The sequence below is a fragment of the Mustela lutreola genome, chromosome 13 (genome assembly GCF_030435805.1).
Source record: "Mustela lutreola isolate mMusLut2 chromosome 13, mMusLut2.pri, whole genome shotgun sequence".
Lineage (NCBI taxonomy): Eukaryota > Metazoa > Chordata > Mammalia > Carnivora > Mustelidae > Mustela > Mustela lutreola.
The window spans coordinates 57,539,576-57,556,817 of NC_081302.1; the positions used below are offsets into that span (position 1 = coordinate 57,539,576).

The 17,242-nt window shown below is 36.1% G+C and overlaps 1 protein-coding gene across 8 annotated transcripts in view; it reads right to left on the reverse strand.

Annotated features, from left to right (window-relative positions):
• ZC3H13 (zinc finger CCCH-type containing 13) overlaps positions 1 to 17,242 on the reverse strand; it is a 100,230-nt gene that overhangs the window by 32,402 nt on the left and 50,586 nt on the right. For all 8 annotated transcript variants that reach the window (XM_059143682.1, XM_059143686.1, XM_059143685.1 and 5 more), the window contains 2 exons: positions 4,425 to 4,735; positions 1,132 to 1,596 (listed from right to left, as the gene is read on the reverse strand). In XM_059143682.1, the coding sequence (XP_058999665.1) occupies positions 1,132 to 1,596; positions 4,425 to 4,735 (776 nt within the window). The remainder of the gene's footprint in view (positions 1 to 1,131; positions 1,597 to 4,424; positions 4,736 to 17,242) is intronic.

Sequence of the window (17,242 nt, forward strand, 5' to 3'; positions counted from 1 at the left end):
ATGTTTGTAAAATCAGATGGGGATGATGAGTAGACCTACAAATCTGCCTATGCAGAATATATCTGGGAAGGATACAGACAAAATTGGCAAAGAAATGAATAAGGTCAGGAATAGAGGCAAGGCTTTTCACAATATATTCTTTCATACATTTGAAATTTTAAACCATGTAAATGCATTATTGAAAAGAAAGAAAAAGAATTTTTTTAAGTACCACTGATAAGAGCACAAAAAATGTTGGACACCCAGTAATAAAATACATAAGAACTCAATAGAAAAAGTTATAAATTTATAAATTTAATGCATTTGAAATAAAAATCTAAGTTTTTCACAAAATTAAAAAAAAAACCCACCTCATTTTAAAAATGTGTATGAAAAAGCAAAGGGCTAAGAAAAGCCAAGACAACTATGAAGGAGAAGGTAAGGAAAGCCTTCAGCTTCATATGGAGTTATAATATTGACCAGGATATACCAAAAGACCAATGGAAAATGAAATGTTCAGAAATCTGCAGCAGTATTTCAGGGCAGAAGGGGAGAGGAACACATGTCAAAACTAATTCAGTCCAAGCAGTTGGGAGGCAAATACAACATTTAGGTAGTAGTGCTGGTAAAGGCTTTTTAGGGGAAGAATAAATTAATGGTTCAAAATTCTGATGTGCAATTATCTTAACTGGTTTGAAGAAAGCACAAGTATACTGAGGAATACACAGTCATTTCTGATACCACCAATTTCGAAAGCCCACCATTTTAATTCCACTTTAATAATCATTTTATCATATCTGTACCTGTTTAGTAGAAATTATTTCCTTTTGACTCTACTTTTTTGCCTGACGAATTTTCTTAGTGTTCCACACTAATCAAGAGGGTAGGCATAATTGGATATAATTTACCAGGGGATTTTAATCAGGACCCATTTATCTTTTGCTACTTTAGCAAATTCCTAAGTCCTAGGAATTTAACAATTCTTACTTGGAATTTACAGGGAAGGCCAAAATTCAATTAATTGAAAATTACTTTGACAAAATGATGATAATGAATGTAAAAGAGAATATATTTAGAAAAGAAACCTTAAAAGATTTAATAATTTCTATATAAGCATACAAGATACAGTTCACTGACAAGTTAAAACCTTACCCTTTTCAGGTAATTCTGGACCTCTTCCCCTACTTCTGCCCATCCGGTCATTCCTAATTTCACTTCGAGACTCATTTCTTGCATCATTCCTTATTTCAGTACGAGAACTTTCTTCTCTCAAATGGTTTCTGCCATAACTTCGGGATTCTTCTTGATAGGCATCCTCCTTTCGATGAGTATCTCGACTTTCACGGTCCCTGTAGTCATGGGTATCACGAGCAGACCGAGAATCTCTGGGGTCACGGCTCTCTTTGTTATCTCTGCTATAATCTCTCATCTCCCTGGAGTCCCGAATGTCTCTGGAGTCCCTTAATTCCCGTCGGTCTCTAGTATCTCTGGCATCTCTTCGATCCCGACCATCTCGAGGTTCTCTGTCATCTCTGTGGTCTCTAGAAGAGCTCTGATCTTGTTCATACTCTCGTTCTTCTCTTGTGTCCTTTTCTCTATCTCTTTTGCTTCTTGTCTCTGTAATGCAAGTTTGGACATCAACTAGGATTCCTTTAACAAAATTTTGAGAAACCAGACAATACATATACAATATAGAGCTAAAAATTTTTAAAAAATGGTAATTCACGTTCTTTGCAGAAAATACAAAAAAGAAAACGTGGGCAAATAAGAAAATTAAAACCACACATAAACTACAATTCCAAAGCTAATTTTATTAACACTTGAATAACTATGTTCTTGATTAGATAAACTTTGATTAGGATCTTCCCATGCCCCAACTTATCCATACTTATCTTAAACAAATGAAACAAATAAATTGATCTCATATCACTGATGGTTTATTTTTTAGAAATTACTTGTAGAACTAGAGGTACACAGTGACTTTAGCCATCTCTACCAAGGAAGGGGCCAAACTGGACTATCCGTGACTACCTCAAGTGTACTTAAAGTACTTAAGAGTGGCTGGCCTACAGTTAGTATGCTGGCTGGCAAAGAGATGCTGCTACTCACCCTCTCTTTTGCTACTCACCCTCTCTTTTTCTTGAACTGTTTACTGAATCACTCCTGTCTCTAAAGTTTTCTCTCATTAAAGCATTTTCTAATGCTTCACAGAAAAATAAGAAAGGAACTTCAGTCTTAAGAAAGCTGAAACAAAACTCAATGATTATTTAATTCAACCTTGTCACCATCTAAATGAAGAAATTAAGAGGCCCAGAGCCTAAATGGCTTAGGCAACCCCATACCTAATGGAATTTGCAAAGAACATAAACTATTCTTTAGATGTGCCTAGAACAGGCAGAAATTGATCACAATATAAATCTGATATGAAGTCAAAGGACTAACAAGAGAACATTAGAAAACAAACATTGCATTGTTTCTAAGTCAGACTCCTTTTTGTGTTGCTCTCACATTCTGGAACTACTTCAAGATCTGAGGCTATTTTAGCAGTTACAGCAGCCATATGCCTAAGAGCCGTATGCCTATTATTAACTTACCTTCTTTTCCCTTTGTCCCAGGTGGCTAGGTCTACAGACTTTCTTAAGCACCCAAACAGTATCCACAAGACCCCCTAGATTTTCACATTAATAACTCATCTCTCCTGCCAATTACATCGTCCATATGCTTACATTCACAAATGCCCTTTAAGAACAGCAGCAGTAGGCAAGGATTGGATAGGTTTCCAACCATTTTGGTGCAATTTATGACTTCTAGTCCTCCTCCAATGCCAACTGGGCCTAAAAATATGTTCACTCAGTACCAGATCCTTTTCATGATTCCATCTGTCTTTTCAGATCTAGTTACTAAATTTTGTTCTTTACCTACCTCCCCATTCTTCCACTAAAATTATTCTTATTTCAGAAGATGACATCTAAATAGAGGAACAAATTGCTACATATCTTGTTTGGAAGGTTAAAGAAACATCTTTTCAAAGAAACTAAACACATATGGCTTATTATTAAATGGATTCTTCCTGTAACACAGGCCACTCTTAGCACACAGACAAAAAATTCTTTTAAGACTCAACCACATACTATTTCCCCTCATTATTATTTCAAAACAGATATCAAACACACTAGAGCTTTCACTCAATAAGTACTCATTAAATGTACACTATATTCCCAGTCAACTCCAGTTAAAGATCTTATTAAAATTAATGCACAGGTGCTAAGAGAATTTTCCTATCTTACCAATGTTCCATAAATATTGCTGTGCTGTTTTGGTTCCAAAATGATATACATAAGAAACTATACAACAGAAACTCTCTCTGATCCCTACCTAGATGTACATCATTTTCTTGAATAAAAGAACTTGATTAATTACTGCACTGCTGATAGGAAGAGAACAACGAAATTCAACATGTTTCACAGAAGACTACTGTAATATACTCTCAGAGGTTTATTTTAAAATGCACATTAAAGGGAAATGTTGCAACTAAGCAATATTTCCTGAGTACTCATTATGTTTAAACACCAACTCAGAAGTTAGGGGAAAAAACCTTAAATATGTAAGGTCAAGAGGCTTAGATAAGGAGTACAGAAAGAGATCAGAACTATTACACTATATTGCCAGATAATAGTACCTCAGCTTTAACAAGGAGCAGCAAATCCAAAGTTAACTTAATTCTCAGGGATCTAGAAAGGGAAACTGCTTTGCTAACTTCTTTTTACCTAGAAAACTGATCACTTGGCTTACACCGACCTTCTCAATATTCCCCCAGCCCTTACCTCTTTATCAAAACATAGGCGATGCTTTCAAACTATGCCCCCTGGTTTGCTGCTTTTCTTCCATTCACTTTTTTGTTTTTTTAAAGAACCAATTAAGCAATTAGAGGGATGTTTTAAGAATCAGACAGTCAAAAATTTCTAGAACTCGAGAGTACCCAAGTAAAACATCTTAGAAAGCACTACCTCAGTATACATAAAAATGCCCACTTATGGGGGCGCCTGGGTGGCTCAGTGGGTTACGCCGCTGCCTTTGGCTCAGGTCATGATCTCAGGGTCCTGGGATCGAGTCCCGCATCAGGCTCTCTGCTTGGCAGGGAGCCTGCTTCCCTTCCTCTCTCTCTGCCTGCCTCTCTGCTTACTTGTGATCTCTCTCTGTCAAATAAATACATAAAATCTTTTAAAAAAAAAAAAAAGCCCACTTATGTACATTTAATAGTTTATATGTTCCTGTGTCATTAAAAGCGCCTCTTACTGCCTTCAAGCACTCTTATCTGTTAAAGACTTAATACAACACGGTTTTCTTCTTCTCCTTACTGTAGCAATAAATCTGAATGTCCAGTTCTTTAACAAAGAAAATATTTAACGCTAAAAAATAAAATCAAGATAAAATACAGTGCATACCTTCTCTTCTTTCATGACGCCGATCATGAGACTGTGAAGTTCGTTCATGGTCATGCCTCCCTTTCTCTCGTATTGGAGAGCGATGTCTTGGGGGACTTTGCTTTCTCTGAGGAGAAGACAGAGAATGTGAAGGATAAGGAGATGCAGAGCGTCGTAAAGGTGGAGTTATTGTCCTCTGATAAGATGGTGAAGGAGATTTTTTTCGACGAGGAGAAGGAGAATGTCTTTGAATAGATGATCCTGATTGTGAGGAAGATGAGTGATGTCTAGAAGATATAGGAGAGTGATGCTGTCCTACTGGGGAAGTAGACCTGTAAAGAAAAGCAACAATTAAAAAAGCTGAATGCTAAAGTTAAAGTTAAAAGTGTGAATCATAATTCTAGGATAAATTTCAATTCACAACGCTGTACAGTAAGAAGCTAATTTTTAAAGATCTGGTTGATTTTAGGTCAGCCTGAGACCACAGTCCTAGATGAGATATATACTGCCTTGCTCCCAAGCTTGGGCTCCAAGCAGCACTCTCGCTGAACACAAACAGAATATTATCCTCACTTAAAGTATGGAATTCACTCTTAATCAGAGATAATCTCTGACCTCGTGAATAGGTACTTGGGGGAAGGAAACCGCAAGAGGCTAAAGAGGAAACAGACTAGTGAGATCTAGATAGAAAGCGGCTGTGAGAGTGCCTATAACTCACAGCTGTGGGGAAAGGGAAGTCATCATCAATTAAGAAGCCAAACCTGAAGTCTGCCCTGCTTGGAGTGAGATTCAGGATGGGGATAGAATGATATGGTTAAGGACATACTGTCTACACGGTCTTTATCTTAAATAACCAGGCTTCACTCTTGGCCAGTACAGATTAAGTTCATGAGTCCTGGTTTAACAAAGGCTTCCTCTACTCCCTTCCAATCACCTTCTTTCACTGCTGCCAAAGAAACAACTTATAACCACACAAAGCACAATGGAGTCACTCCTACAATATGTTAAATCCTGGGCCCTGGTTTACACTGATTATGCAAAATGTGTGTGTGATAGGAAGCTGGAATACACACATTTGTGCAATAACTAAAAAGAAATGGGACCAGAAAGAATGTTAAAAAATAACATTCCAGACAGCACATACCCAGATTAGTATCCTAGTCCTCATTCTGAAGATTAGATATTTGTTCAAAAACGTTCTGAAGTCCTAGTCAAAATATTTTAGAACACCTTCAGTGCCTATGGTATTTTTAATATCCACAATGGTAGCAAAGTCATTATTAATCCTACACCGGGGTTTCTCAGTCTTGGTGGTCCTGACACTTTGTGTTCAGTGATTGTAATGGGGGGGGGGGGGCTGTACTGTACATCACAGGGAGATCAGCAGCATTCCTGGCTTCTACCCACCAGAAGCCAGTCTCATGCTCCCTCTCACCCCCATTCGTAACAGTAAAAAATACTCCAGACACTGCCAAATTTCCCCAGGAAAGCAAAAATCACCCCTTGTTAAGAACTGCTGGCCTGAACTATGTTCTTTATAAATGATGCCTAAGTAGACCTTTTATCAATACAAGCACCAAATACATAAAATATATGTTACTCATTCAGGGAAGTGATTCCAATATATTGAAAAGAATTTTGCAGAACAAGGATTTTAGCAAATAAACAAAAACATCTTTTGGATAACAGTTGACTAAAAGAAGTCAGCTAATCAGAACATCATATTCACCTAAACATTGTAGTTATTGGTAATTTCACTAAACCTTCACACTTCTCATAAAAATTTTCTTTTCATAAAAAATTAAGCCATAAGCCACTATAATTTAACTGACTCTTAAGAGAAATGTATTTACTTATAGGTAGAAATAGAAATGCTCACAGGGTGTTACCCAAATTTGGAAAACCAGCTATGATCAATGGTCATTCAAATGCATCTTACCGAAAAGAAAAACACTGCAAGACTGAGAATTAGAATTATTACTGTTTGGTATGTTCCAACTGCAATATCACCAGATTCTAGACAATTTGGAAATCTGTAAATTGATTAAAAAACATGGCTTTCCACTGAACTGGCATTTTGGTTAGTTTTATTAATTGTGCATACTAAAAACTGCTTCAAGAAAGTCTGCAATACCATTTGGTGATTAGTACATGGAACCTAAAAAATAAAATAGCTCATATTACTATCTTTAAAAAACACAATACAGTCCAATCACATTTCTATTCAAATTCAGTGTCGATAGCATGGAGTAAAAAATGCAGTTCAAGCTTAGGATAATCAACCTATCAAATTAAGGTCAGAGGACCAATCCATTGTTAAGTTATGGTTTCAGCATTTTTTCTTCTTACCCATCATCCTTCAAGAAAAAAAAAATTAAGAAAACTTGGTTTAAATTAAAAGCATCTGTTATGAACCGAATGTGTCCCCTCAAATTTATACAACCTCCCAATGTGATAGTATTTGAAGGTGGAGGCATTTGGGAGTAATTGGTTTAGATGAGGTCCTGTGGGTAGAGCTCCCAAGAGATCGTATCCTTACAAGAGTTCATTCTCTCCTGTCCATGCCAGGACACAGTGAGAAGACAATGTTTGTAAACCAGAAACCAAATCTGCTGGAACTCTGACCTTGGACTTTCCAGCCTCTATAGCTGTGAGAATTCAATGTCTGTTGTATAAACCACTCCAGTATATGGTTATTTTATAACAGCAGCCCAAGATGGCTAAGATAGCATCTTTATTTTCTTATTATTCTTTCAAAAGTTCGATGACTAAACAATAGTGAAAAGAGAGGATATTACCAAAACAAGATGGGTCAAATTATGGATGTCAGTGTAAAATGGACCTGGGCCTGTGTTCATTCTACACATAAGAAGGTAGAAAATAAAACTGCCTTGAAATCTGACCAAAATTATTAGTACTTTGGCTTTTACACTATTGCAGAGGTATATTAAAATACATTTCCAGTTAGAATAGCAGTAATTTTAGATTGTTCTTAGGCTTTAGAATTGGCTGGTTTCTTATCTGAGGAGAAAAAAGAGGTGACATTTGACACTCAAATTAAGAAAAGAGTTTATCATTGCATGAAGAGAGCCCAATACCTTAAAGAAGAAATCTGTATACTGCCAGCAAGAGCACTGTGATTTATAGCACTGGGAAAACCAATCTTTAGCCTGACTTGATTCTAACCAGAAGTTTTTTAATGCTACTATAATTAGGACAAAATGTGCAATGAGAAGATTCAGGGTATATTTAATTTGGGGAACATGTGAAAGGTTAAAAAAATTTAAAAAGAAAAACTTCCCTCACTCAAGATACACAGATTTCACCTACAAACAAGCATGCTTACCCTAGACTTTTAAAAAATTACTAATACCAGTTTTTCTTTTAGTAAATGGTTTGTATTTCTAAAATGAAAATATGCCTTCATAATGTAACTAACTAACATTTATAAGTCACCCTTTAAAATCATCATGAAAAGTATACTTAAAAAAAAAGGACTATGGGCAATATCAAAATCAACTATTTCCAGTGGTAAAATGCAACACCATATGATACAGATTTCAAACACAGAAATATTTCGGCTTTATTATTTTACATAAGAAACATATCCTGAATAAAAAAGTCACTTTAATTTATTGAGCTGATATTAAGTAAGCATCGTATATACTGCAAGCATTATTTTTGGCACTGAGAATACAGAAGTAAAAAAGACAGGCAACCTGGGGCTAATAAAACATTATGTTAATAAAAAATTTAAAAAAAGACAGGCAAAACCACTAACATCATCATCATCATCATCATCATAATACCAATAACAGTAGCAGGTAACACATATATTGTTATTACATCCGTACCATTGTTTTAAGGACTGAAAACCAGTCTGTCTTAACTACATGGACTACGAGTAGACCACCACCAGGAAAGCAAAGCAATTTCAGTTAGTTAATGCAACAACAGAGTAATAAAATAAAAACTATTAGGTTCCTCCCTCAAAAAAAGTCAGGGGACAACTTTAGGATGGTTCAAAGGAAAGGGCCTTATTGAGAAGATGGAATTTGAGCCAAGAACTGACAATCCAGGGAAAGAACATGACTTGCAGAGGGTTCAACCACAAGAGGCAGGAGGAATCACAATATATGAGAAGAACATTAAGAAGACAAGGGTAATTACAATTTGTAAGTGAAGAGTTACATGAGAGAAGGCCAGCTGATATGAAGTCATCTATGTGATGGTGAAAGCCGGACTGTACTTTTTTTTCCCCCCAGATTTTATTATAAGCATGAAGAAAATCACTATGAAAAAAAATCACTAGAGAGTTTTAGGCATGAAGTGTCATTCAAAATTAGCACGATCTCAAAGAATAAAAATTATTATGATCATCTCAACACATACAGAAAAAGCACTGACAAAACTCAACACCCATTTATGATAAAAATTCTCAACAAAGTGGCTTTAGAAGTAACATACCTCAACATAATAAAAGTCACACAGAACAAACCCACAATTAACATATCCAGTGGTGAAAAACAGAGCTTTTTCTCTAAGATTAGGAATAAGACAAGGATGTCCACTCTCATCACTATTATTCAACACAGTACTGGATGTCCTAGCTGCAGCAGTCAGATAAGAAAAAGAAATTAAAGGCCTTCGGAAACCTCCAAACTCTTTCTATGAGGCCAGCATCACCCTGATCCCAAAACTAGACAAAGCCCCATCAAAAAGGAGAATTACAAACCAATACCCTGATGAATATGGATGCAAAAATTCTCACCAAAATACTAGTCAATAGGATTTAATAGTACGTTAAAAGGATTATTCCCCACAACCAAGTGGGATTTATTCCTGGGCTGCAAGCGTGGTTCAACATCTGCAAATCAATCAATGTGATCCAACACATTAATAAAAGAAAGGACAAGAACCATATGATTCTCTCAACAGATGCAGAAAAATCATTTGACAAAATACAGCATCCTTTTGTGATTAAAACTTCACTGTAAAGATAGAAGGAACATACCGCAAAATCATAAAAGCCATCTATAAAAACTCTGACCTTGTTTCCTGACCTTGACCCATGATGAGTATCATTCTCAATAGGAAAAAGCGGAGAGCTTTTCCCCTAAAAGGAACACAGCAGGGATGTCCACTATCATCACCACTGTTCAAGAGAGTACTAGAAGTCCTAGCCTCAGCAATCAGACAACAAAAAGAAATACAAGGCATCCAAATCGACAAAGAAAAACTCTTGCTCTTTGCAGATGACACGATCCTCTTTGTGGAAAACCCAAAATACTCCAAAATTGCCAGAACTCATACAGGAATTCAGTAAAGTGGCAGGATATAAAATCGATGCACAGAAATCAGCTGTATTTCTATACACCAACAGCAAGACAGAAGAAAGCGAAATTAAGGAGTTAATCCCATTTACAATTGTACCCCCAAACATAAGATACCTAGGAATAAACCTAACCAAAGAGGCAAAGGATCTGTACTCAGAAAACTATGTAACACTCATGAAAGAAATTGAGGAAGGCGCAAAGAAATGGAAAAATGTTCCTTGCTTATGGACTGAAAGAATAAATATGGTTAAAATTTAAAATGTCTATGCTACCTAGTGCAAACTACACATTCAATGCAATCCCTATCAAAATACCATCAACTTTTTTCACAGAGCTGGAACAAATAATCCTAAAATTTGAATGGAACCAGAAAAGACCCCAAATAGCCAAAGAAATGTTGAAAACAAAAAGCAAAGTTGATGGCATCACAATTCTGGACTTCAAGATGTATTACAAAGCTGCAATCATCAAAACAGTATGGTACTGGTACAAACAGACACATAGATCAATGGAACAGAACAGAGAACCCAGAAATGGACCCTCAACTTTATGGTCAACTAATCTTTGACAAGGCAGAAAAGAATACCCAATGGAAAAAAGACAGTCTCTTCAACAAATGGTGTTGGGAAAATTGGACAGCCACTGGCAGGCAAATGAAATTGGACCATTTCCTTACACCACACACACAAAAAGAGACTCAAAATGGATGCAAGATCTCAATGTGAGACAGCAATCCATCAAAATCCTACAGGAGAACACAGGCAGCAACCTCTTTAACCTCGGCTGCAGCAACTTCTGGCTAGACATGTCTCCAAAGGCAAGGGAAACAAAGGCAAAAATCACATCACTTGGCATCAGGGAACTACAAATCAAAACCACAATGAGATACCACCACACCAGTCAGAATGGCTAAAATTAATAAGCCAGGAAACGACACATGTTGGCAAGGATGTAGAGAAAGGGGAACCCTCCAGGATTGTTGGTGGGAATGCAAGCTACTGCAGCCACATTGGAATACAGTATGGAGATTCCTCAGAAAGTTGAAAACAGAGCTATCCTATGGCCCAGCAATTGCACTACTAGGTATTCACCCCGAAGATACAAACGTAGTGATCTGAAGGGGCACATGCACCCCAATGTTTATAGCAGCCATGTCCACAATAGCCAAACTATGTAAAGAGCCCAGATAGATGTCCACTGACAGATGAATGGATAAAGATGTGGTCTATATAGACAATGGAATATTACTCAGCCATCAAAAATTGAAATCTTACCATTTGCAATGACATGGATGGACTAGAGAGTGTTATGCTAAGTGAAATAAATCAATCAAAGAAAGATATAGTGAGTGCTGGGTATTATATAAGACTGAAGAATCAAAGACCTATACCTCTGAAACCATTAACACATTATATGTTAATTGAATTAAAATTAAAATTAAAAAATAAAAAAAAAGAAAGGCATTTAATTGGTAAGGAAGAAATTAAAATGTCACTATTTGTAGATGACATGATACTATACATAGAAAACTGTAGGGCGCCTGGGTGGCTCAGTGGGTTAAGCTGCTGCCTTTGGCTCAGGGCATGATCTTGGGGTCCTGGGATCGAGTCCTGCATCAGGCTCTCTGCTTAGCAGGGAGCCTGCTTCTCTTCTCTCACTCTGCCTGCCTCTCTGTCTACTTGTGATCTCTCTCTGTCAAATAAATAAAATCTTTAAAAAAAAAAAAAAAACTGTAAAGAATCCGTGAAAAATGTATCGGAAGTAATACATGGATTCAGCAAAGTTGCAGGGTATAAAATTACTACAGAGAACTGGGTTGCATTTCTATACCCTAATAACAAAATAGGAGAAAGAATAATTAAGAAAATAATGCTACTTAAAACTGCACCAAAACCGATAAAATAACTAGAAATAAATTTAACCAAGGAGTTGAAAGACCTGTACTCTGAAAAGTATAAAACACTGAAGAAAGAAACTAAAGATAACATAAACAAATGGAAAGACATACTATGCTCATGGAAGAATTAATATTGTTCAAATGGTAATCTACAGATTCAAAATAATCCCTATCAAAATGTCAATAGCATTTTTCGCTAAACTAGAAAACATAACCCTAAAGTTGTATGGATCCCCAAAAGATCCTAAATTGCCAAGGCGATAAAACAAACAAACAAACAAAACAAAGCAGGAGGTATCCCAATTCCAGATTTCAAGATACATTACAAAGTTATAATGATCAAAATAGACATGTGATCACTGAACAGAAGAAACAGCCCAGAAATAAACCCACAATTATATGGTCAACTAATCTATGACAAAGGAGGCAAGAATATATACTGGGAAAAAGACAGCCTCTTCAATTAGTGATGTTGGGAAAACTGTACAGCCACATGCAAAAGAATGAAACCGGACCATTTCCTTCTACCATACACAAAAATAAACTCAAAATGGATTAAAGAACTAAAACCATAAAACTCCTAGAAAAAACACAGGCCATAATTTTTCTAACATTGGCCTTACCAACATTTTCTTCAGTCTATCTCCTCAGGCAAAGGAAATAAAAGCAAAATAAGCTACTGGGACTATACCAATACAAAAAGCTTTATGCACAGCTAAGGAAACCATCAACAAAACAAAAGGGCAAAATACTGGATAGGAGATGACACTTGCAAATGATATATCTAATAAGGGGTTATTACCTAAACATATATAAAGAGCTTATACAACTCAGTAGCAAAAAACAAAAACAAAAACAAAAACCACCACAACAAAACAAAGCAAGACAAACAAAACTCCAAAACAACTAATCCAGCTGAAAATGGACAGAGGACTTGAAGAGACATTCCAAAGATGATCACAGATGGCCAAAAGACACATGAAAGACACTTGCATCACTAATCATCAGATAAATACAAATCAAAACCAGCCACCTTATTATACCTGTCAGAATGGTCAAAATAAAAAAAAAAAAAAAGAAAGAAACAAAACAAGTGTTAGTGAGGATTCAGACAAAAAGGAACCCTCGTGCTGCTGATGGGAATGTAAACTGGTATAGTTACTGTGGAAAGCACTATGAAGGTTCCCCCCCAAAATTAAAAATAGAAATACCATACGATGTAGTAATTCCACTCCTAGGTATCTACCTTAAGTAAAAAAAAAAAAACACTAATCTGAAAAGACACAGGCACCCCTATGGCTATGACAGCATTGTTTACAATAGCCAAGATATGGAAGCAGCTGAAGTTCCCATCAATAAATACATAAAGGAAGATGTGGCATATATATGCAATGAAACAGTGTTCAGCCATAAAAAGAATGAGATGTTGCCACTGGTAACAACATGGATGGACCCAGAAGGTATTATGCTAAGTAAAATGAGTCAGACTGAAAAAATATGAATACCACATAATATCACTTATATGTAGAATCTAAAAATAAAAAAAAATTTAAAAAAAGCAGAAACAAACCCATAAATATAGAGAACATCTGATGGCTCTCAGAGGCGTGGGGTGGGGGGAGATGGGCAAAATGGGTGAAGGGGAATGGGAGATACAGAATTCCAGTTATGGAATGACTAAGTCACAGGGATAAAAGGTACAGCATAGGAATACAGTCAGTGATACTGTAATAATGTAGCGTGGTGACAGATGGGGGCTACACTGATGAGCACAGCATAATGTATACAGAAGTTGAATCACTAGGTTGTGCATCTCATGCTAAATTAATGTTGTGTCAAGTATACAATAAAAAAAATAATCTAGCAATATCTTACCTATCTAAATAAGTATGTAAGATAGAGAAAGAAAATGCTTCTGTGTGATGATCCCTTTTAAACCTAGAATTTGCTGTCCCTCTGAAGCAAGTAATAAATTCCCCTGAAAGGGGAATGAGCTAAGTGAACAATCTCCCAAAATAGAATACTTTTGTCTGTAGGAATGTTTTGAAAAATGTCTCCTCATAAATATATAATGGTACTTGTAAAAAAATTTGACATAAGCAAACTAATCATTTCCACATAATACAAGTAAATCTAATCCAAGTAATAACAATTTGACTCAATTTTATTTTTGCATACATATAGAAATGAAGTAATTTCAAAAACCTCAATTTAAGAATGAAGACTATTAAGATAAGGCTTAAATCAACACATCCTTAAATGTTATCCTAATCCAGATTTACAATAAATAAGAGAATTTTTCAGAATCTGGTTCAAGAGCCTTACACAGATTTGCTCAATCACTTGGCTTACTGAGGTAAAAACTGTACCTACCACTGTAACTGAAAATCAGAGGAGACAAGTACATGGTATCCCTAGCACATATGAGAAGATTGTTTTTAAGCTTTAGAAGTAAGGGAGTCAGTATTCCAAATGAAATAAAATCCAGAAACAACACACACCAGCCTAACATGAATGAAGACAACTGGCTCCTATCCTCTACCTGGTAGACCAAGTTAAAGTACTACTTTCTCCTGGGAGGGGATAGGGGTGAGGGCGAGTGACCACACCAGGAAACAGCAGAAATCCAGTCTGGGGAAGGAGTGAGGTGACGAACAGTTCTCAAGGCTCTGGACTGATTTCCTAGACATAACATCTCCTCAGTTCAGGCCAACAAAATGGGTAAGCAAATAAGGAATATTCATGAAGTCCTTGCCACTCTTCTGAAAATCCTATCCAGTTGCAGATCATTTACCTGTTAGTGAAAAAATTACCAGCAGATGGCACCAAACCACAGCCAGATTGGGATGGATTTTGCTAGTGCAAATTTGGGTGTCTTTCACTAATCTCACCACATACAAGGCAGCCCCACACTTTTACTGGGTTGAATTTCTGGTCTTCATTTACCATGGTGTACACTTCTGATTGCAGCAATTATGGGAACAGATCAAACTTCCCAACCACCTCCCGCTGCTGAAAATGCTCTCTGAAACAAGTACTTGAGAACAACTTTCAAGTCTCTAACTTCACCAAGCATGTTGGACAAAAGATAAAAGTACACTTTTTAGGGATATAAAACCATTTTAGATTTGGCTGCAAAACAGGAGGTTCTCTAGTGAGCTCAACAAATTTTCCCAATATCACACCCATGAAAAAGAGCCCAAGACTTGATCCCTTAGACTAATTGTGAAATTGCTTATTTTCCTCCAATGTGACTGAATTATTTTGATATTTATAAAACTCTCATTTTGGGGGCACCTGGATGGCTCAGTTAGTACAGCATGTGACTCTTGATCTCAGGGTCATGAGTTCCAGCCCCACATTGACCGCAGAGCTTACTTAAAAAATAAATAAATAAATAAACAAACAAACCACATCTTTAATACAAGTCTACCATAAATTTAGTGTATTATAGAATATATTCAGGTATGTTACAGATTTCTTTAAGTGCCTTAATTTTATATCCCTAGCCTAAATCACCATTCACATGAAAACACTTCTTAGGTCTATACATAGGGCTTCATTAAATTAATGGCAGAAAAAAAGATGAATGCCTCAGATAAGCAATTTCCAACATGAACATAAAGGTCCCATTTTATTACTAAGAAGTTTGCATATCCTTCATTATATTATTTGTGTTAATACCCATTAATTAAGGAAAATGTTATAAAAGGTATTAAAATCAGTACTTTTAAAATTTATTATTTTGAAGTTACACTACTCTCTTTTTTTCCTTTCACGTGTGAGACTGGAGTAGTGATTATGTGTTTTTAAGTGTAGTTCTCTCCTGGAGATATATGTTAAAATATGTATGGGTAAAACAGTGGGATATCTGGGATTTGCTTCAAAATAATACTGGAGGAGGGAGGGGTATAGGAGTAAAGGAAACAAGATGAATATAAAAGTATCATTATACTATTGTAGTTTTTATGTGTGTGAAATGTTCCATAATAATAATGTTAATGTAACATTTTTCTATCTTCTATATATAGTCCAGCAACACTGGTACACATTACTCAAGAAACCATCCTTCAGTCTATAGAAAAACGCTTGGTGCACAAATGGTTTCTTCCTTGTCCTCTGGCTCATGGCCACAGGGTGAGATTTGCCAACCCCGACCATCGTACCTGTACATGAATGGTAAACACTGAATAAATCCAATAAATAGTATTTCTTATGAAAGGTCTGAAACATTCTGATTTAATTATTTTGATAAATGTGTGCAATCACTGAAAGGAAGTAAGACTGTCACTTTGATGGTGATTTGCTTATTGTGCTAAATTGAAGTCAAAGCCAACAAATTTTGAATGATCACATCTGTCTTTCAAAGCTTAGCAAGACTCGTCATGTAGGCATTTGTACTATTAAGAAGTAGATTTCTATCCTCCGGTAATTATAATGAAGTGTTTTTTAAAAAGTGATTACCTGTACACTCAATATTATCTTCGCATTTAACCACAAAATTCTGCATCCTAGCCTTTTGATTAAAACATATTAGCTTCCATCAGCGAAACCATATTTAACCAAATCTCCAGCAAAATGAGCACTATAGAATTGCTAGCTAACTCCTCTGGTTAACTACTAACCAAAAAGTTTATGTTTGCTTAAATCTTTGTTCTTAAAGTACACCAGTAATTTGGTTTACTTTCCTAATTCAACAAAGCATTACAGAATATAGATTTTCACTGATGAAAAAGATATTACAGGTCCACTGAAATACCACTGCAAATATCTGCTTCAGGATTATCTAAACATAACAGGTTAGGAATACTGACACAAAATATTCCTTTCACAGGTGATTTTCTGACTAAATACCTAATATGAATTTAATTTTCCTGTGAATCGCACCTCTTCTAAACAAATTACAGAATAAAAAGTACTTAGTTGAGTTCCAGGTAATCAAGATTTTACCATTTTCTGTACAGAACAAGTCATGAAAAGTTTACTTTATAAAAATGTAATGGGAAGGGACGTCTGGGTGGCTCAGTTGGTTAATCGGCTGCCTTCCGCTCAGGTCATGCTGGGAGCAGCACGCTGGGATCGAGTCCCGCCCTTGCTTGGCAGGGAGCCTGCTTCTCCCTCTGCCTCTGTCTGCCTGAGCTTGCTCGCGCTTCTCTCTCGATGACAAATAAATAAATAAAATCTTTAAAAAAAAATGTAATGGGAAATTGCTACATTTTCTAAAAGTAATAAAATCCCATAAGGCTTTTTTTTCTTGGATAAACAGGTAGTATTCAGATTTTGATCAATGTTGCACAAATAAGTAATAGCTCAGTAAAGTTTACCAGCCAAATGGGAAGACACTGATTCACTTCAAAACATGACAGAACTTAGTGCGATTAAATCAACAAATATTCTGGGAACAGAGTATATTGTTAACAAAGCTGATGTGGCCAACAAAGACTTGGGGGAGGTACTCAAATTCTCAATGCCAGATCAGTGGCAGACAGAGGGAGGAATATCATGATTTTTTTTCTGAGAGGGAATGGGTACTTTCCCTCTCACCAAAACACACACAGGCAAAATTTCACCCACAAATCAAGAAATTTGCAGATCCCCTGAAATCT